General features: G+C 29.1%; 1 protein-coding gene across 2 annotated transcripts in view; it reads right to left on the bottom strand.

Annotated features, from left to right (window-relative positions):
• Fur2 (furin-like protease 2) overlaps positions 1–23,225 on the bottom strand; it is a 314,333-nt gene that overhangs the window by 12,438 nt on the left and 278,670 nt on the right. For both annotated transcript variants that reach the window (XM_074250907.1, XM_074250908.1), the window contains exons 4-8: positions 18,152–18,355; positions 15,967–16,261; positions 13,226–13,398; positions 9,399–10,064; positions 4,386–4,602 (exon numbers count right to left, since the gene is read on the bottom strand). In XM_074250907.1, the coding sequence (XP_074107008.1) occupies positions 4,386–4,602; positions 9,399–10,064; positions 13,226–13,398; positions 15,967–16,261; positions 18,152–18,355 (1,555 nt within the window). The remainder of the gene's footprint in view (positions 1–4,385; positions 4,603–9,398; positions 10,065–13,225; positions 13,399–15,966; positions 16,262–18,151; positions 18,356–23,225) is intronic.

Here is a 23,225-nt window from a genome sequence, read left to right as displayed (position 1 = left end):
ACAAATTTACGAGACAAAGGATGTGAAAATTCTCCAAGCTGTGTAATTAGATCATGTAAATAGTAATAAAAACTTTCAAGAGATTCCCCTTCACATGGTCTAGCTTCTGATAATTCTCTTCGCAGCTGTCCGAAGTAGAATTTCCAGTATTTTTCGCCATATGACATTTTTGTCAATTAGAAAATTGCAGTTGTTGAAGTATATGTTACGTTATCAAAAACCAGGAGGTTGTTCACTATCGTATGTTCCCTCTTTAACCTCTCCACTTTCGTTCGAACGTTAATCGGAACCGAATCGTTCAGTTTTGATACCGTTCTTCCTTCTTGTTCTGGTCGACCATTATTGAGCCGAGTTTAATAAATTCAGGGTGTATCGAAGGGGCGTATGTCGGTTATGACTACTTCTGGGGACGACGGTGGAGTGCTTACTTTCGAGTCCGGTTGTCTATCGTAGGTTCTGCTCTCCGGGTTTTTAATAGTTCTTTTAAACTTTGGGGAACCGCCTCGTTGCTAAGTATTTTAGGTATTCCTTTCTTAATTTCTGGGATTGGAAAGGAACTTTGATTTGTGAAAGAGGGGTCTTCCCAATACTTTGTCTCTATCAAGGGTCTATGATAAATTTTTCCGCTAACCAGATCGGCGTATGATTTCCGAATTTGGATTTACATCCGCAACGACGGCTTTTATTTACCATTAGGTGTAAGAATAGAGAATAGGTTAAGAGAGCGCGGGGGTAAAGAAAGAGAAGAAAAGGAAAAAAAAATCTGAGAAAAAGACCAAATTTTAAAAGAAAGAAATATGAAATTTTAATTTAAATTAAATCGCGAGGTATTTTATCGGTCATTCGGTAAGTGAGACATAGCTGGAGAGTACAATAACCGGATAGTAAGATTAGTTATCGTAGGTGTAGGGTTACGGAATGTCGAATACGGAAGAACAGACACGAAAAGGTAAAGGAAGAAATAAAAAAATACGGAAAAAGCAAACGATTAAATAAAGTTGAGCGTCATTGACTTGTGCGAGTATGATACACTAGTCTGCTTAGAAAACCCCATTATCAGCGGCAAGGTGCAAGAATTACAGCACACCAGGCTGGTAGTGAGTAGTCTATAAAGACGTGCTTGTAAACAGCACAATCTGAGCAGGCAGTATAATATAGGTTCGCATACAAGATGACCAACAAATATTTTAATTGAAATCGGATTTAAAGTTAAAGTAAAGTTGAAAATAGAAAGGAGAGATAAAAAAAAATAATTTTCGAAATAAGGAAAAATAATTTATTATTAGCAATTAAAAAGAGGAATAAGGAAAAGGAAAAAAAAGAGATTTGAATAGGATCGAATATCTTAATAAAATAATAAAGTTGAAAGAAAAGAAATAATTAATTGTCAGCAAAAAAAAAAAAATTTTGTTTTAAGTACACTTCTCACAAAAATTAAGGGAGCAGAAAAAAAATCCAAATTTTTGGGGGATTTTCAACAGGCTGTAACTTATACAAAAATGGTCGTACAGCAAAAAAAAAAAAAAGCAAATTGTAGCTCTAAGTGTTTTGTTTTTGGATCTGAGTTTGAAAATTTTTTTTTGAAAATATTTTTCGAGTAATCATAAGAAAACCACCGAAAAAAAAATTTTCGAAATTTTTTTGGTTTTTTTTATAGAATTTGTAGAATTAAGTTCTAATTGAATGACAAAAAAAATTTTATTAGTCAGCAAAATTAAAACAAAAAAGAAATCTGAACAGTTTAGCTGATGGCTAATTTCAAACGTCAGCAAAAAAAAAAAATTTTAATTTTATCATTCAATTTGTATAAAAATTTAAAATAGAATCGGAGTTGAATTACGCCGGATGTATCAAATGACGAATCGAAGTTAAATTTAATTTTTGCGTAGCTAGCGGAATGTAAAATGAATGAAAATTTATATCAAGAGAACGAAAATAAAATTTTGGGTGCGGTTCTTGATTTCGGAAAAAATTTTGGAAATTTTTGGAGGAGTTAAGAAGGAAATACCCTGTTTTCTACTAAATTTCGAACTGGGTGGTTTGTCTAATACGAGGGATCACCAGTCGGATCCCACCGCTGCCACCAGAAATTCAGGTTTGTTATGTCCGAAAAATATAATCTTAGAATTTGGTAGCTGGACTATCGGAGGTTCGGATAACAGATGAATTTCCCTAACGAAAGGATCGTTAGGTTTTTAATTTATGGGTTCGCGAAGGTGAAAACCCCGGAGAGGGCCCCTTGGAATAGACAATCGACCTCGGAAATAGTGATAATATCATCCACTTACTATTGCGAATGTTAATTCCAACGATGATTCGGTCTTTGATTGGATTTTGTACCTTTGAGTTCCGCTGCTTGGCTTCTCTCTTCCTTCTGCTGACTGGAGATCGAAGGTTGAAGGTTGAAGGTTCTTAATTTAGGAATGATGATACACTTCGATTCAGGGTTTTAGTTTATATATTCTGTTTAACTGGCCCTATGGGCAAACACGTCTTAACTTACACTGTTCACTTATTAACTATTAACAATATAGAACAAGGATTGAAAGTTAATGAGTTCGTAACCGGAGTAACGACTCCGGCAAACAAAAGTTCGCCGATTATAAATTTACAGACGAAGAAAATAATTTGAGAGTGGTACCAGGTCACTGGAACTGCGGGAATCTCGATTATCGTCAAAACGAATCGTGGCTCGAAGAATCACTATCACAGAACTCAGAAATACCGCTAAGGAAATCGAAATGAATAATTAGGGAAAGGATGACTAATTAATTTAATAATTGAAGTCTGCCTATACGTGTCGGGGTATAGGACTCACCCGGGCTTTAAGGCAGAACTGTTACCTTGTAAAATAAGCTCGTGAATTATGGTGTTCGCGGTTTTTATCACCTCGGTCGCGATTTGAAAGAGGGGCTACTAATTAAACAATTGGTTCTTTTGATGAGGTGACAATGCGCGATAATGTGTATTCTTCAGCCACGAGTGAGTTGTCGCGCAGTCCTGGTTGTGGTTCCCTAAATATGCAAGCGCTGCACTTTTCGGCGGGAATGGGAGGCCCTGTATTATATACGGTATGCCGGATATAACAATACTCATACTTTCTACAATAATTAATATATTCCATTTTTTTTTGTTTTTTCATGTATTTTTGGAAAAAAATATCGGAAATTGAGAAAAAAATTTTAAGTCCAATTTTGGCTATTTTGATCACGAAAATTAGATTATCTTGTAGGACTCCTTCGATTTGTTCAAAAAAATTTATAAAATTCTACGCGAAAAAATAAAATTTTTGAGATACAATCCAAGATCGGTTGCAGTAACTTTGTATCAAAAAATTGCTTTTCAATTTTTTTTCCCTAATTTTGATTTTTTTTTCGTTTTGTGACTACAATAATTGACTTTAATCATGTTATAATAAATAATTTACTTACTATTGTAATCATGAATAGAAGAAAATTTGGCTTAATTATTTTTTACTATTTTTAATCACAATATAGCGAGCATATAGTTTGGATGTTTTGAAATAATAAAAAAAAATAATATTGCTATAGCATAAAATATTAATAGTTTAATGAAAAATCTGACGAAAAAAACTTATGAAACCAACAAACTATTCAAAACTCTTCCAAAAACTTTAAATAAGAAATTGACCTTCCCCTTCATGAATGAATGATTTATAAAATAAAGTTTTTTTTTTTTTTTTTTAAAGTAACTATAACAAATTTAACGCAGTAAAGAAAGTAAGCAAAAAAAAAGTTATCAAATTTAAAAATAGAGATATTATATTTAATAACATATAGTATAATCAAAGGTAGCGAAACGAGATTTACTTGAGAAATTGAGAAACATCGAAACTTTTTGGAACTCAAATACGCTAATTTTTATCCGTTTTTTTTTTTTTTTTTTTTTTTTAATCTCATTCAAAGTAAATTGAAAACATTTATATGAGTAAAATATTCTTGTTAATAATAATTTTCGAAAACTTAAATTGTCCAAAAAAAAATAAAAATTTTTCATTAAAATCATTTTGATTGACGTGATAGCGTTAATTATTGTAAACATGAAAAAGTAATAAGCTTTGTCAGTTCTAAATAGTGTCAATTGACGATAAGAATAATTTGTTGCTATTTTGAAAACTTTTGAAAAAAAATTTTTTTTAAGATTCCCGATTCGGTCTTCTCTTGTACACTAATTTAAATTAGATATTAAATATCTACTTTATAAACTCTTTTATTTGTTCTAGTCAATTTTTTCGCTTATCCTTTTCATAAAAATATTTGAAGTTTTATTCGAACATGAAAATATTGGATAGAAATAATACTTGGTAATAAAGTAGTAAATAAAAGTAGGTAAGAAGGTAAGTAGATTATAAAATTGGTATTTACCGGGTGAATTGACTCGTCTGTTGCCAGCATTGATGATCTGTAACGTCCACCGACCGTCAGCTTTTTCACCCCAGAAATGTACACTCAGGAATGGCCAATCATCGAAATTGGAACTGAGTACGTCTCTTGGTCGTTCAAAAAGTAATGTTGAGGTAGTGCCCATGGGTGAAGTCAGCAACAGGCGGAGGTTTCCTCGAGGGAAAAATCTTAATGATACCTATGAGAATGATAAAAAAGATCTATAAAAAATATATCCTCTTCTTTCAATAAATTTTATTGACACTTTAATATTTAATAGTAATCCTTTTTATTTATTTATTTTTTTGCTAAAAACGTTCTGCAAATAGAGATTTAAAATAGATAACGCGTTGGAAAATGGTCAATTTGTTGACTAAAATAACGCGATCTTTTGTGGCATTGATATATACAAGCTACAAACGTACACGACCGTACACATGAATTTACTATTATGTTTGTTTAGTGTATACTACAATGACAGTTTCATTGTAGATTAATGTTTCCATATATCGAAATATTGTCAATCACAAAGCGACATTTGAGTGTAAACTATTGGATTTATTTTACTCTGCATACAGTTTTTTATTCGTTATTATTGTGATTATTATTATTATTTTTTTTTCCAGAAATCTATCATCGAAATTAAATTTTTTTCATATTAAATTTTACTATTTCTAAAATATCATGAAACAGCTCCATTGTCATCTCGGACATTATTTACTAGATAGTAAAAAAAAGTCTTTTATACATTTTTACATTAAATGAATGAATGTTTTATTGGTAACAGTACATAATTTAACTTCTCGCTAAGAAAATTGAAAATTAAAAAAAAAATAAGGAAGTTATTGGTGTAATTCCGATTTTCGAAAATCGAGTTTTCATCAGATCTCCACGTTTTGAAGTCCTAAGAAGCTTATTCTGACTGGTTTCACGATGACGTCCGTGTGTGTATGTGTAACGTGTGTGCGTAAAACTTTTATAACTTTTTAACGGCTTGACTGATCGGAATATGGCTGACGGCAATCGAACACAGTAAAAAATTTTGCGTCAAAGCGTCAATGCGTCAAAAAATTATGTGTTAAATATTTAATACTTTTTTGAATTAATTTAACACAATAAATATTAAATTTAGACATAAAAGTGTTAAATATTTAACACAACATTTTTTGACGCAATGACGCAAAATTTTTTACTGCAAAAGGGTTCCACTCAACTTAGATTCCCTGAAAATTTTAATTGATTCGGCCCGATAGATTCGAAAAGCTCTAAGAGCTCGAAAAAGAATGAAAGTTGTGTTCTTGAGCTCAAGAATTTTAAATAGATAATTTTTTGAGTGTTTTGTACCTAGCGAGAAGTTCCAGGGATGGCTTGCAGAGTCAACCGTTTGCCAGATTTTGTTATCGGAAGTGCATCAAAAAGAATACAGCAGAAATGTATAGAAATAGCTATAGCCAGCTAAAAAGTTATATCACTATAGTATTATCGTTAGTACTTTTTGTGTATGTATTGGATGATAAAGTGACATCCGGCGGAATTTTAACCGTCTATCTACTAATAAAAAATTTCATTGATTAGAGTGACAATATTCTTAATTCAATAAGGTTATTGTGAAGAATTAGTTCATTTTGAATCAAACCGAACAATTCTTAAATTGAAAAAGATAAAATTTTGGCAGCATACAAATTTGATCGATTAAGGATTTATAAGAAAAATTATTTAAAGAGATCTATAGATAGGCTATACTGGTAATTTTGTTTGAAGAAATATAGAATTATAAGATGATGCTTGTCAGAAAACGAGTGTGTGGAATGTAACGAAAAATGCAAGGCTATAATCATCGTAAAATATGTTACGATCGCGCGATTCACGATGTCAAACATGAAAACGTGTTTTATTATTATATAATGTTTGTGCTTTTTTCCCTGCTACTATTTTTATTGCTACATACTCTTTTAAGCTCATGAAAAACATGATTGTGTGCTTATTATTGTATAGGTCACTTAAATTAAAAAAAAATTTTTGAACGTAATAAAAACAAAAAAAAAAAGATTTGAATCTTAAATACTAGTTATTTCGAAAATCATTAGTGTCCGATTTTTTATACGCTATTTCTGATTTTTGTCAAATCAAATATTCCACTGTAGCAATTAATTATAATAAAATACCTAAGAAATTAATTTCGTATAATACCTTTAAATTATAATGCAAACATTTACGCTTCACTAATTAATTAATAACTTTGAATAGTTTATTAAAGTTGAAAAATTAACTGTTACATTGTAAATTAAATTTCTTTCAATAAATATTCAATAAGTTCCGCAAAAGTTTCAAGCCCTACAAGTAATAAATTTTTTTTTTTTTTTTTTTTTATCGTAAACTTTGCTCATACATAACTGGCAAAATCTGACTGAATACTCTGATTAAATCGTATAACTGGCAAATAGCTTCTATATGTTTTTTATATTACATACAATTAAACGAAAATGTAGCTATAACAATACTTGTACATTTTACTGAATATACAATATCATAATTCAATTTATTCTCTACTTTAATTAAATTTTAAACATCTTTGATCATCTACTATTTTCAATATTGAATGTAAAAAATTGCACATAAAAGAAATAAAAGAAAAGATAAAAATCAAATGTCTCGAGGCCATTTTTCTTACTTTATCCATTTTTACCACGCTTTGTTGCCACTTTTTTATGGTAGGTATTATCTTTTAACGTTATCTCTCAGACTATGATAAAAGAGTATAAAAAAAAAATTATGAACCAAAAAACGTATAATAATAAATTTTTCAAAACACATAAAAGTACACATTTTCAAGTTCTATACAATAACAAATTATTGACACGAGAGATTTTTATTTCTGGCTTAGCATTTTTTTGTGTTCCGGCGAGATTTCTTTTAATTCTTTACTAATCTGAAAAATTCAAATGTAATATTAAAGCTTTGGTTCCTGTTATTGACGAAAAAAATGCAATAAAAAAAATGTACTTAAAATATGTTTTAAAAAATGTATTTAAATCCAGCGCTGTCTATCGAAAATACATTTAATTATGTTGGAGCCCCTGGCGGATTCAATATTACGGTAAAATTACTGTAAATTACGGTGAATTACGGTACGAAGACAATACACAGTAAGTCTACTGTGATCTTACTGTAATCATACCGTAACCATACTGTAACCATACCGTAACCATACTGTAACCATACCGTAAATCCACTGTAATGATACTGCAATTTTACCTTAACCTTACCGAAATGGTGCCGTGTTTCTACCCTATATTACCGCAATCATACCGTAATTTTATTATAGTTTTATTTACTTCAACCGTAAATCTTTACTTTTAATTAGAATCGAGTTACCGTAAATCCGGCTATTGTCTTTACACTACTTTGTGATGGTAATTTGCGATACATAATTTACAGTACATAATATAAAAATGAATATATTTGGCTTATTGATATTAAATGTTAATAAAGAAATTGATTCTGTTATTCTAAGGTAGTCTTACCGGAATTTTACAGTGAATATACCGTAATTCTACGGTAGCGGTATGGAAGATATGCCGTCATATTGCGGTGAATGTATCGTATAATTATGGTAGCGGTACGGTACAATTGCGGTAAGTTTACAGCTTATTACTGTAAATTATTTAGGTTGGCGTATCATTACCATTATTTCAGATTTAATGTAAATACTGTAAACACTGCTTAAAAAAATTATACAAGATAATTTACTTTTGGTACTCTCTTGCGGTCTACATGAAAATATACTAAACGAATTTTTTTGTTGATAATTAGTTTTCTACCCTAATCTAGCTGTATTTTGATTATGCTGTCTTATAAGTAATCTAAACTAAAATAAAGAACAACCAAAAAATTAAATCAATCTCAAAGACTATATTGGTTGAATGTTTATTAGTAATTTCTTTACAGTAAAGTTTATTTACTTGAATATGTGATAAGTTCTGAGAGAAGGGTGTTTTACGCGCGAATATTACGTTATCATTTTATTATTTTTTTTTCAATGATTAAATTTAAAAATTAAAGAATCAATTTAAAAAGAACTATTATTTACGTACTCTTGTCAAGTTTCATGATTTTTTACTCAACTAAAATGTAATTTGCGCGCGCAAGCGCGCGCCTGAACATAGGGCTTGCATATATTTTCATGCTTATGATATATTCGACCAATCACGTTACGAATAGTTTGCAATACATATTTTTTCTCTTAATTTTATTACTAGACTAGAATCTCATATGCGCGCGCCTGAATATAGGGTTCGCATATATTTTCATACTTATGATATATTCGACCAATCACATTATGAATGAATTTGTTTCAAATAAATATCATCTCTATTTTAATATTAAGATAATTACTTGATAGAAAAGCATCCAAGTATCTTATTAAAAATTTAAACATTCACCTGTCCTACATGTTCTTGAAAAAATATTTGAAACTACTGTCTGTCAATATGTTACAGATTATTTTTCAGAATTTATTTTAAACGTTCATATTAGGGTGTGCCAAAATGTAACTTCCGTGATGGACCTCTTAAAATTGGAATTTTGAGTTCCGATTTTAACAGGAGTTGTGTTTGGATATTTCATGACATATTTTGAGAGTAAGGAATTCATTTGATTCTCATACAATTTTTTACAGGAGCTTTGTTTGGACACTTTTGGCCAAATTTTGAAATTTCAGCAGAAATGCCCAAACAAAGCTCCTGTTAAAAAATTCTCTGAAAATCAAATGAATCCTTTACGCTCAAAATATGTCAAGAAATGCCCAAACACACCTCCTATTAAAAGCGGAAATTCCAATTTTAAGAGGTCCATCACGCAAGTTACATTTTGGCACACCCTAGTTCATATGAAAAAAGATCACATTTAGTTAGTAACTAATGCATACAAAATGCTTTTGATTTAGTATACTTTAGAATAAATTATTTAAAATAATAAATGTAAAAAATAGCTCACCTTGCACTGAACATGCTCTAGAAAACGGACCTCATTAATAGTCCCAGCGCAGCCACTTACGTCCATATAAACACTGAGAGTATAACCAAAAGATGAATCTATAGATCGCTCCTCATTGATCTCTTGAGATTTGCAAATATGCTGAGGCGGCACATTTGTCCATTGCTCAGCAAGATTGACCATTGCGCCCGCATCCATTAGCCCATAGCCAAACTTATGCGAAACTTTCCTCTTGACTCCGTTGAGTATCCATCCAGTTTCTTTTTCGAGTGGTCCAGATCTTGATGTTAACACAACTAAATATTGCATATCTCTCCAAGTTAAACTTGGATTAGCTTCGAGCGCTAGGGCAGCAATGCCAGCAGCCAGAGGTGCTGACGCTGATGTACCAGTATGTTCAACAGTACAAATATGATCGGGCCGTAATTTACCGTCCATATCGACAGTTGCAACACTTTTATCATTACCGGGAGTCCCAGATGAGTATGTTGATGCTAGTGTTGAACTACACTCTTCTAGGTACCAGGGTTTATATCCCCCTTGTGTTGCACTTGATATTGACAATGTGAAAATACTATTGGTGTAACCGTCACAGTTACATGAATCTGTATGACGACCGCCGTTTCCTGACGCCCACACAAATATTGAGCCTTTTCCTTTGCGGCCCTAGAAAATGTCAATATACGCTTATGAATAACGTTTGATTAAATGTTTACAATGAAATTTTATAGTCATACTCTGCTGCATAGAACACCCCGGAATATCAGAATATATTCATGTCAATAAAATGTATCAGACTCTCGGTTCTAACATGCATTTCAACTCAATGGAATAAATTGATCAATAGTCAAATAATATCAGAAAATTTAATAAAGCATGGTTACAGTGACTTTTTATGCTCGAAATGTTTTTAACATCCAGTGTTGACATTTCATGAATTTTAATATGATTCCGAAGAAATATAAATTAAAATTGTTTTTATACATTTTTTATCAATTATTAGCATAGCTTTTTGATTTTATTGATAACCCGAAATTGAAATAAAATTTTTTAGAGTACATTTTTTAACTATAAAAAATTGGAAAATCGAGTTATTGGTTAACTTTTTTTATGTTCTTTTTTCCAGCACATATCAAGATTTGTAAATTTAATATATGAATTGAAAAAATTTAGATTTTAAAAATTTTTACTTCCAATTTTTGTGATTAAATTTTTTTCAAAAAATCACTGCTGACAATTTGATAAAAAATATATATTTTGAATGTCAATTTTTCGATTAAAAAAAATTTTTATTTACTAATATTCACTAAAATAAAATTATTGAATTACTCTTATTAAATGTAATTTACGACACACGTTTTGAGAATAGCCCAAAAAAATAATTTATAGATCATTATTGAAGAATTAAATTGAAAATAATTTTTTTTTTGATTGACTTCTTAGCTATTGAATCGATTTTGAAATTTAATAAAGTTTAAGTCTTAATTACTTCTTGATTCCCGCCAGGCATACTCGAATCAGATAATTTGATTTAGCAGAGAAAATAGCAATCGATTAAATAATGTTTTCTTATTAAATTTTGTGTAAATACTTTTTAGATGTATCAATTAACCATTCCAAACAATAAATTATCATTTTGAAAATATAAATTATCAAAAGCCTTTTTTTTCCTTGATTTTGATAATTAAAAGTGAAAATTACTTGCTTGTAACGAACGATATTCAATTTTTTTTGATACGACTATTTATCTGTTAAAACAATGGTAAATCGACGACACGCAAATGTTAGTCCTTTGTATTCAAGCGGGATAAATTTATCAGGACTTTTTTTCGTATGAATAACAAAATCTTTTATTTTTTATGAACAAATATAGAATTAGTTCGTTCACTGATTACATCACATTTTCCCTCTTGACAAGAATATTTTTCTTTCTCTACAAATTCTTTGTTTAATTGAATTGATCAATTTCTGCATCATTGAACAAAATTCATTTTAATTAAAAATTTAAAAAGTTTTCAACCGATTATGTTTTACAAAAAATGATACATTAGCAAAATAAAATACAATAATTTAATGACAAACTTAAAAAATAAACACATTATACTTCTTCATTTTTTTTAACCAATCGTTACATAGAAAGATATGAAATTTCAGTGATGTTTTATTCAATATTTGTTGTTCATGGTTGAATGTTGTTTTAAAGTTAATGTTTTTCATTATTGTCTATATATTTACTTTATATATTTTTATGGAAAATAAATCAAGCAAAAAAAAAAACAACTAGCGATCCAAGTATTTTAGGATTTCAATTTCTCGACGTAACAGTTATGTTATTTGAAAATTTTTTTGTTCCAAACGATTTTATTTTTTTTAATATTTTCTTCTTACAAAAATATTTTTATTTTTTCGTTTTCAGACAATATGTAGAAAAATATTTTTGTTACTTGTCGTCAAATTAAACAAAAAAATAAAAAAGATTTAAACAATAAATTGATAAGATCTATAAAAGTTGAGACAATGTAAAGATGAAGAGTGGAATTTTTAATATATTGTTAAACGATGTAAGATACATATAAAATCATTTTCTGCAAAAATCTGACGAAAAGTTTCTGAGTAGTTAATTATTAACAATCGGAATGTTAAAATGTAATCTACAATAAATGTTAGCCGAACATATTGATTTCAAATAATTTTGTTGAACTTAATAATATAAATGAGAAAATGCAAAACTTTCACACAGAAAAAAAAATTTCTTGACTGAAAAATAAAATTCTTGACTCAAGAAAATTTTCGGGTGCTTGAAGGAAGACTAAAGTTGTGTTGGCCGAAGTAAAAATTTTTCTTGAAATTCTATTCTTGGTGGAAGTAATTTTTTCTTAATTCAAATTATCATAAATACTTGATACAATAAATTTTAATATTTGATCAAAATTTTTAGATACTTGAGGGAAGCAGCGCCACCTACTTCAGCTAAGAAAAAAATTTTTTCACCTTGAGAAAATTTTTCTCTTGAATATTGGATACCCATTTTATACTATTTTAGCGGGAAATTTTACATATTGAATGAAAAAAAAAAATGATTCAATATTATTTGATCTTCCAATTTGACATGTTAGTCAATAAAAATATTAATGAAAATTTACTATCGAGATATTTAATTTTTTGGAGCAAGAGAGAAATTTTCTCAAGACAAGAAAATTTACTTCTATCAAGAACTAAATTTTTTGGAGCAAGAGGCTGAATTTTCTCAAAACAATAAGATTTTCTTGACTTAAATAAATTTTCTTGGATCAAGATACGTATTTCTTAAAGCAAGAGAATTAATTTTGTTGGAATAAGGAAAATTTCTTAAGAAATTGTGTCAAAAAAAATGTTGTTTTCGCTCAAGAAAATAATTAGGAAAAAAAATATTTTCTTGACTCAAGTGAATCTTTTTTTCTGTACATTTATATAATAAATCACTGTCGGTGGATTGTTAAAATAAAAAAAAAAATTAAAACATTTTGTTGAAGGTGTTTGTAAATATTTTAATAGAAAAAATGATTATTTATAAATAACCACGAGTGAAAGCACTTGCGAATAGAAAGAAAAGCAATAATACAAGTTATATATCGTGTCCAATGCACCTTAAAGTTTTCAAAAAGAATTTTTTAATTACACTCACACACATATTTTTCAAATTATGTCTTGAAGTTTTGTAGTTTTTTTGAAAAGTGGACCACAAAACATAAACATAATTAACATAGAGACTCGCTTCGCTCAGTTTAGTAATTGAGTCGCTTCCTTAATAAATATTACATAAATAAACGTTATTATGTTACACTTACACTAGTAACTCCATAGATGAAAGCACGTCTTGCCAATGGACCGGGGCCATCGACTGTCTTACCATCGTCTTCGGGTCCCCAGGAGGCTGAATATATATCGATGTGTTCGGGATTGAGACCTAAAGCTCTTGCCTCTACAGCATCATTTACCGGTCCGTCAAGCATTCGCACTCCTGTAAATAAAAAATTTTAAATAAACTTTCATTTCAATATATTGATTTCTCATGTTTGTTGTTATCTGGTGATATTGATTTTCGTTTTCATACAGTTTCATTATTTACATCATTTGGCTTGTGAGCTAGTTGTATGGATTCATTTGGAAATACTGCATCAAATGATTCCATAGTATTGAATATATATATGATGACGACGCCATTGATATCCAGAAATGTAAGCGAGAATTGATACTAGTGATGTGATGAATATTAATTTTATTTACTAGATATTCAATACATTGTATCCTTGATTTTCAACAAGTATAACAGTAGTAATACATAACTTGATTTTCAAATAAATTATACATTTTCTCTTCTGCTCTCTTTTGCTAAGGATAATAGTTATGAATTTCAATTCTACTACAAAGTATCGAATAAATTTACTGCATTGATAAAAGAATTTATTGACTATTAATCAATTCATTTATCTGGAAAAAATTTATTTATTTATTTATTAAATGTAACTAATTGTTTTTTAAATTTTAATCAATTTTTTAACTTGGGGAGAAAATTACATTAATTAAGAGTTAGTAAATATTTATTAATATTTCATTCTTTTTTTTTTAATACTAATTTCTTTTTTATGGTACAATGGTAAGATCATCTAACACCAAATAATGCCATCATCATTTATAATAAAAATACGAGACACTAATAATTTTCACCGAAAAAAATTTATTATTTATTAGACTGAGTCCATTAATACAAGTACTGGACAAACAATTCATTATTATTAATATATGTACTAAATAAACATAAATTATTCGTTCAATACCCACGAGTAAAAGAGTGCGTTCGTACGAATAGTCATTGCGAATTTATTACAACCATTATTTTATTATTCTATTTATTTTGTTTATTTTGAACTTCCTGCTTTGAAAATTGATAATTTTTAAAAGTAGGAAATTATAGATTTCGGTCCAATTTGGAGAATGCGAGTTTTCATGAAATCACCACGTTTTGAGGTCCTACACGGAAAAAAGAAAACTCGAAAAATTACAGTATAAAATATAAAATCGGTCCCGTCGTAATCAAAACTAGAAAAATTACAGTTTAAAATAACATTTTTCTAAATTCAATTTTTTTATTCAATATTCAGAGCTTTCAATGTAAATATTACATTCTACAATCTAATTCTTATGAAATCTGTAATAATTATAATCTGAAACTGTAATTTTTCCAGTTTTCATCACAAAGCGCAGTTTTCACACACACACACACACACACACCATCGCGGGAAGGGTCAGTGAAGATTTCTAAGGCCTCAAAACGTCGAGATCTGTTGAAAACTCGATTTTTGCAAACCGGGGTAAAAACAATAACTTCCCGATTTTTCGAAAATCTTCAGTTTTCTTAGCGGGAAGTTAAAAAAAATTTTTTTTTAAGTTTTTTCGAAATAACTTTTAAAATATTTGACTAACTAACTGCAGTATTCAGAGAAACTTTTTTAACTTAAAAAACTGTGTCGAATGCAGCCAAGTTAGTCAAAATCGAATGACGTTTTCGAAATTTATAGACATTTAGAAATTTCTAAATTATCGTTTTTTCGAAATAAATTTTAAATTCTTCGATCCATCGACTCAAGACTTAATAAACAATTTTTGTACTTGAAACAATGCATCGCATGCCGTCAAGTAAATCAAAATCGAACGAGGCATCCAAAAGTTATAGCCAATTAAAAGTTCATAAACATTTAGTAATTGTTAATAAACTGAATTTATTAAATGATTTATTAACTATTAATTAATATTTATTCAATCATTTAATATTAAAACCTTGTTTATTAATAATTAGTGAAGCTTATTAAATATTAAAAAAATCTTTTTATCGGTATAGTAATTTAATTTAATGTTTTTCAATTGATATATTCCTTGTCGTTTAATTAAAACCTGATTTACAAACAAAAATAGTTTCTGTTAAATAGAAATGTACAATTATTAAGCAATTCATTATTTTTATAATTTTATGTAATTTATCAGACATAAATTCGATTGATTTGGTCGAGTTCCAATTGGTTAAACATTCCACCGGAATTACTCGTATTTTAAAAAATGTTTGATTAATACCGAACAATCTTGATCGCCAGCGAGTAAAATTTTCAAGAGAATTCATTGATATTTACCGAACTCATTTCATCAGTTAAATACGTTTTCAATTTGAATGTTAGATGACTCGAAACTGGTGAATTTTTTTTTTTTTATTTTTTACCCTACATTTAATTTTCTCCGGATGTAATTTGATTGAAATTATAAATCACACAATTTGCGATAAATTGAATAAACTTTTAAGGGTAATGTTAATGAAATTTTTGAATAAAAATAACATAAAGGTAATGTAAAAATTACAATGTAAGTAGAAGGTCTATGATAGTCCATATAGCTGCTGTTAACTAATTGCGCTGTCAACTGCCATCTATAATAGGCAGTGAGACAGATTAATATCAATAATGATCGATGTCATTAAAATGATTTGATTGAAATGCAATCTGTTGGAATACTTGGACGTTTGAGTGACGTGAGAAATTACCTCCAATGCTGGCATTGTAAGCAACTCCTACACCACAATATTGGTTAAAGGCTACGGCAGCCACTTCGCCGGCACAACGAGTTCCATGTTTATTATCTCCGTTGTCACGCGGCATCGGGTCGTCGTCATTGTCGTTAATGTCTGTACTCGCTTCGTGGTCGTAGTTGAGTGCAAGGTCTGGATGATTTGTTTGAATTCCATCATCTAAAATTGAGACAACCACTCCTTTTCCGGTGTAACCCTTTTGCCAAGCGGGGCCAAGATTCATGTCAAAACCATCTTTTGCTCCTCCATTCTGTAAATTATACAGTAAAAAACCAATTTATTCAGGTAAATGGATGTTTTTAATTGTGATTAATAGATTCAAGTAAATTAAAAAAGAAAAAAAAAGTTTAAAATAATATTTTAAATCATTCAGACAGAAAATCTAACCAAGTTTACCTGTTGAAAATTTTAAGAATCAATAATGTAAAGTTCTTAACAAAAAATGAAGTTAAGGATGTAGTCTAGTTCATCGGCTAAAAGAAAAGGCGATTTTTGGAAATTTCTGGTGAGCTTGCTTTGAAATAAATGTTTAATTTTTTTCAGTTTTTTTTTTTTTACAAAAAATTCGCACTCAAACGAAACGCCACACAGGAAGACAGAAAGTCTTCAGTCAAGCGTAAATTTTCTTAAATCAAAAAAATCTTAAAAAAAGATTGAAAATTTCTTGAATGAAGTTGAAATTTCTTGAACGAGGTTAAATTTTTGTAAGCCAAGAAAATTTCTTCTTGTTACAAAATAACTTCAGTCTTCCTTACAATTTTCTTGGTTCAAAAAAATTTTTTTTTTTGTGCATAATTTGAAGGCGGGTCCGGTCCTATATAATATCTCAGTAACAACTTATGTGAAGCAAAAGAACTGAAGTGTTTTAGATTCGGTATGACAATGTCTACAAAATAGACTATTGATTTTAATTTTGAACAATTGTTGTTAAGTTTAAGTAACCAAAACCGAAAAAACTAAAAGAAATGTTTTTTTTTTGTTTCGATGTTGCTTGTAAAAAAATAGTAAAAATCAATATTTTAAAATGATTGTAGTCTATTTCGTGAGTATTTGTGTTTAGAATATGTGGTTAAAATTTCAGAAGGATCGGTCCACGGGTTCCGGAGAAATCGTGTTGGCTGTCCGTGAAAACGTAGTTCTGAGAAAAACGCGTTTTACGTTTCTTGAAATAAAAAATCTTACTAACATTTAATCTGCGACCCTTCTCCCGAAACGGTTAACCCATCCCCGGAAATTCTTATAGATATATACGTTCAAAATTTTAAAGAAAAAAAAAGCATTTTCGAAAGTGACCAACTGGACTTCACCCTTAATTCTTTTTAGGTATGACAACGGTTTTTTCCCCAAAATAATTTTGATGGATCAAGTTAATTTTTCTTGAATTAAGATACTTTTGTTATAAATTTAATGAATATGTGAATTTTTTTTTGTTTGCTGTGAAAAAATGCATCAAAATTTATTGTCATTACATTATTTGATGTGTAATGAGATATGTTATTGATAGCGAATAATAATTTCTTATGGCCGGAGAAAATAAAACATCAATGGTTACTGTTTGATACAAATATTAGAAAAGTATTCATAGACAGTAGAGATTGCTGTATGAGACACGACTGGTTAATGCCAGTGCACGACTCAGTTATGTGCAGAAAGTAGTCAGTAGTTTATATATAGCGCTCTCTACTGTCTCAAGCATTTTAATCTCTTTTTCTTTCAAAACACTACTGATTACTGTACAAAATAGTAATCAGTGTTGTTTTTTTTCTCCGTGTAAGGAAAACGTTTCCTATAAGTTTCTTATAAGTTTATACGTTTGACAAAATGAAAAATAAGGCGCGTTCGTTTGTAATTCTTTGTATTTTTTTCATATTGTACTAATCTACCACATAAAATATACTGTGATTAAAGTTAATTGTAAAAAAAATCGATCGATGAAATTTTCTCGTGGAAAATTTATCTGTAATTTGAATTTGCGAATGTAATCATGATTAAGTTACAACGACATCGCTTCTGAATAACAACATTGAAAAAGAGAAGATTTCTTAAATTAAATGAATGTATTTTTTTTTTTTTTTTTCATTCTAGTCTATAGACCAGGATTATTTAATTAAACTAATGCATCCAATTTGACTTTACTTACCAAATACCATTGCTCTTTAAAAAGCGGATCCGTAAATAAATTTTGCAGCGGTGCACCTCGATTACGTTGATGATGGAAAGGCGGACGCTGTCTCGATGTAAAATCGTCAAAGATGCTTGGATAATCACTAAAGCTAAAAGAAGATGGGATTTGGTAGTCACGTTTTTTTCTGCGTTTCTCATGTTGTTGTTGAAACCACTGTACCTGAGATAATAAATAAAACAACATAAATAAAACGAATGAATTATGTTGCAGAGTTTATTAAATAAAATTTAGTTGTACGCTGTTAATAATAGAACAAAAAATAAACACGTTTTTGTGTCCTATTTTCTCTGTTCTGAGTCCACTTGGTGGCAATAATTTATCAAGTTTAGTTATCAACAGAGTAGAAACATGTGCACAAAGTTGGTTTTGCGAGAAGTGGATACCGTAGGTGGATGAATATAAATTATTGTTCAATCTCGTGAAACCAGCTTCAAATTTACGAAGCTGTGTAATTCTCTTTCACTACGTGGTATATATATTCACTACAGCCGGACTAAAAGTCTCTCTATTCACTAAGTTGTGAACGTTTTCGTATATTTATGTCTCCTAGACGCCGTATCGCCGTACTCATATACGTTTAAAAGTCTTTTAAGGTAAGTTGTTCTTTTTATACGCATTCGGTAATTTTAATTATATTTTCTGTTGTATGTATAATTTTGTTATATTTTATTTTATTATTCACCAGTATAATGGCGTTATAAATTCTTATAAGTTTATTTAAATTGATAAATAAATATTTAGTGGTCAATTTTTTTCATATCTTTATATTGATTAAAATTTTAAGAGTTTGGATGTGAAAATTCTTCGAATAATTGTGGTATTATGTTAATAACGTCATAACTTAGCTATAGAATTTTGGAATAATCTAAATATTAAAAATTAAAATCGACATACTTTAACGTTTAATATTACTAATAATACACAGTGGAAACATAAATTTACAATTCTCAAACTTTCTGATCTACAAAAGTTTATGAGCTCTTTTTCAACCTCGCATGTTATCAAATATCACTAAAAAAAAAAAAAAATTTGGAAAACGGTTGACCCTGAAGGCCATTCCTGCAATTTCTCGCCAATTCCAAACCTACGCTTGAAATTGCACTTATAAGGTTTTTGAGCTCTTCAAGCTCAAAAATACAATTTGTCTGTCTATTTGAATTCCCCGAGCTCGAAGAAATAGCTGTTATATACTTTTGAGCTCTTCAAGGTTTTCTTTTTTGCGGTTTTCTTTCGTCAACGATAACTCACGAACGAATCAACCGATTTTGACCGGCCAGGTGGCGATCGACGTCGTTTTTCGATGTTAAGAGCTGATTAGTTTTGAGAATTAATCGATCAAGCCGTTTGAAAGTTATTAAAAAAAAACTTGATTTGAAAAATTTTTTTTTCGTATTTTTTTTAAGATTTATCAAAATCTACCGATGGGAATCGGTCCAAATTGTATTCAAAATCTAAGTTTAGTCAAGCCCTTTCAAAAGTCATGAGAGGTTTACATACATACATACAGATACCATCGCGGGAATAGTCAGGGAAGCTCCGTAGGACCTCAAAACGTCAAGATCTGTTGAAAACTCGATTTTCGGAAAACGGGATAAAAACAATAACTTCCCAATGTTATGTCGGACTCAACGTCCGACATTTTTATTTTATAACAAATAGAATTTAATTATTCATAAATAATTTTATGTTCTTACAACTAATTACATACATTTATTTTATTTTTAAAATTTTGTTATCTTCAAATTTATCAATAGTATTTTCAAAAGAAACTTATTTGAAAAATTTAGTTTTAGTTGGGCCTGACCATATTAAGGGATTTGAGCCTGAACAAATACCCTAATGGAATTTTAAAATTTGTCGAGATCCGAAATAGAAGTTTTCGATAACAAAATAAATGTATATATAAACAATAGTTTAAATAAAATAAAAGTAAATAATGATAAAAGAAAAAATAAAAAGGAATGTTATGATAATTCTAGTATCAACAGAAAAAAAAAATATATATTGATAATTTAAGGAACAAAATTTAATAACTATAATTTAAGTTTAAACAAAAAAAAAAATAAATAAATGTTTTCTTTTATTTTCGAATAAAATAACGACTTAAATAAAAAGAAAAATTTAGATCTAAGAAACTAATGATAATTTGTAATCTATGCACAAATTAATTTTTATCTAACTAATTTAATATAAAAATTTGGTCACAGTAAATAATTTAATGTAAAATAGTACACATGTATGTCTTTGTCTATGCATAAATGCGCTTACGTATACACAAACACATAGATGTATAATAGAGCATAAGAGTAAAGGAGAAGCGATATTGTACTCTGACCCAAGTAGAGGGGACTCATGCAACATTATAGAAAAATCTAAGAGAGAGGGCAAGGGCTCAAGGAAATAGAAAAATAATTGGACATTATTTCTCCCATCTAGTAAAAATAAGTAACGCCCTAAAATTCGACACCTTTACGATTTTTCAACAAAAAATATCTCTCTCGTTGTCCTGACGTCCTAGTGTTAACATCGAAAAAGTTTTTATAAGTTTTAATGAAACCACGCGTCAGATTCAAAAAAACAATTGTTAGTAAAGTAAATTTCAATTATGTAAAGAAACGGTAACAATGACATTTAAGTAAGTTCTTAATTGAGATTTTTATGTTTGTTTTAATAATTCAAATCTTTGTATGATAATTTTATAATATATTTATTAAATTGAATTCATTCTCTTATAACTTCAACCCCTTCCCATAAAGCTTCAGATCCTTATCTATTAGCCTAACGGCTAGGATAAAAATAATTAAATTTTAGTTGCGTTTTCGACGTAACACCAATTTTTGAAAATTTTTTATTTTCTTAGCGGGAAGTTAAAAAGTTAAAAAATTATAAAAACTACGAGAGAATAGAAACTTTCCTACAATTTATTGAGGAGATTACAGAAAGATTATAGAAAGAATAATTAATGAGTTTCCTAAGAAGTGTCTCGTTAGACGCTTTGAAAGAGGCTCCGAATAATTAATCTGGCCCTAAGCTAGGGCCCTTAACTGCATCTGCCGATAACGAGCTACTTTATGGGTAAAACCAAACCCGAACGATATCGAGTCTCAAACTTCAAACTGTTAAAAATTACGATTTGTTTTTTTCTTAAACACAAAAAATTCAATTTATATGTATTAATAGCCTATTATTATTAACTTGACGACAAAAAAATGCATATATTCAATAGAATGCATATCCAAAATCTTTAATAGTATGAAAAATGCTAATTTTTAAGCGAAATGATTAATTTTTCAGCGAAAAATATTTGCTTATGAGTCATTCCCTGTCAAATCAACCACTAGTTGGAATCGACCCCTCTCGATTTGGATAAATTTTAGTCAAAAATTTTCTTTTATTATGCAACAAAATTCTGCGAAATGAAATAAAAATGAAAAAATTTTTTTCAAAAGATATTCAAATTCAAAATTTTGCGATTTTTCTAGTTTTTCAACTTTGTTTTTGTAATATCTCGAACGCTATTATAGACACAAGAATCACCTTTCGTTTGTTTGAAAGGGACATTTGGGGCTATTAAAAAAAAAAATATTTGAAAGTAAAATTTTGAAAAATGCCAAATTTGTCAAATTTTGAATTTTTGAACATCGTCAAAAATGACGATCGACATTAAAATTTTGACTCAATTTCTTTCGTAGGATATTTTGTACGGATTTAAAAAGATTCTGAAATTTTTATAACAAAAATGTGTTTAATTTTTCAAAAATATGAATTTTTAAATAAATAAAAAATTTTTTTCTCGTTTTTGGCAACTTCTAAAAAAGGTAAACTTCTGCAAATACATAGTATTGTAATTTTGACCACTGAAAAATTAAATGCATGACTTGGAAATATTAAATAATAATTTAATTTCAATTTTTTTCTAAAGTCACGCTTAATACGTGGTATCAATTTTAATTTTTTTAACGCACGATATATTTTGTTTGTTTATTTATTTAACTACCCATACGGTCGGGTTTGGTTTAACCTATAAAGAAGCTCGTTATCACATGAAAAAATTCCGATTTTTAAAATAATATTTTACTATGTTATTTAAATGGGAAATAGAAAATTACAAAACACCACCTCTAAATATTAATATTAAGAGCTCATATTTTCTTCGTCTAGAGATACTCTGACAATTTTTCAACGTTCATTGAAAAAAAAAAGTACTCGATTTTTTTGATACACTCTAATATAGATGTACGATTAACATGGAAGTGCTCATTTCAAATCATCTTATAAATAAATTATAATAATAATAAATTAAATAATGAATTATATTTCTTAAACAGGGTTGTTTTATTATGAATACTTATTGTTTAACGTATTATTGTTGTAAATTTGCTTCGTTTTCATAAAATTTATGTTGTGAAGAGATTCAAGAATTTATTTCATTATTTTTTTATTTAAATGTTTAAATGTTATAAAAATATTCAGTAGAAAAGCAAAAAGAAATTAAAAACTTAATTAGCTAGATTATTTTTAGTTCCCAATCCACCGCTAGAGCACGGAAAATTTGGTTACGCGTCCATTCGCAGAGAATTGTTCCAGAGTTGTTAAAAGCAAAATTAAAAACGCTTTTGGGAGCCTGGTTTCGATCAGAGATTTTTATCTATCTGAGTTCACCAGTCGCTGGATTGTGTTCTCATCAATCGATTTATTTTGACTTTGGTCCGATGGGATAAAAATCAAGGTAAGTTGATATTACATTAATTAATATTTTTTTGGTTAGTGAGTATCGCTGGATACTCACTTATTGGAAAAAATTAATTAATTTTTACTTCCCCGGTATCTCCGCCTTCTGCCGAGATATTGTTGGTACGCAAACCGGGTAGGTGGGGCAAGAAGGATTTGATCCGCTTGTGCCTGGGAATAGTTAGAAACTCCTGGACAACGCCGAGTTACCAGGAAGGGGGAAACTAGCTTTGAAGACACTTAGTTCGCGATTTGTATTACCGGCCGCCCGTTAATCGTTTAAATTTCGTTTTTTTTT

The sequence above is a fragment of the Cotesia typhae genome, unplaced genomic scaffold, assembly GCF_013202065.1.
Source record: "Cotesia typhae breed Kobodo isofemale line unplaced genomic scaffold, CoteBio_Ctyphae contig_65, whole genome shotgun sequence".
In the NCBI taxonomy this organism is placed as follows: domain Eukaryota; kingdom Metazoa; phylum Arthropoda; class Insecta; order Hymenoptera; family Braconidae; genus Cotesia; species Cotesia typhae.
Note: the sequence above shows the minus strand (reverse complement) of the source record. Positions and strands in the feature narration are given on the sequence as shown.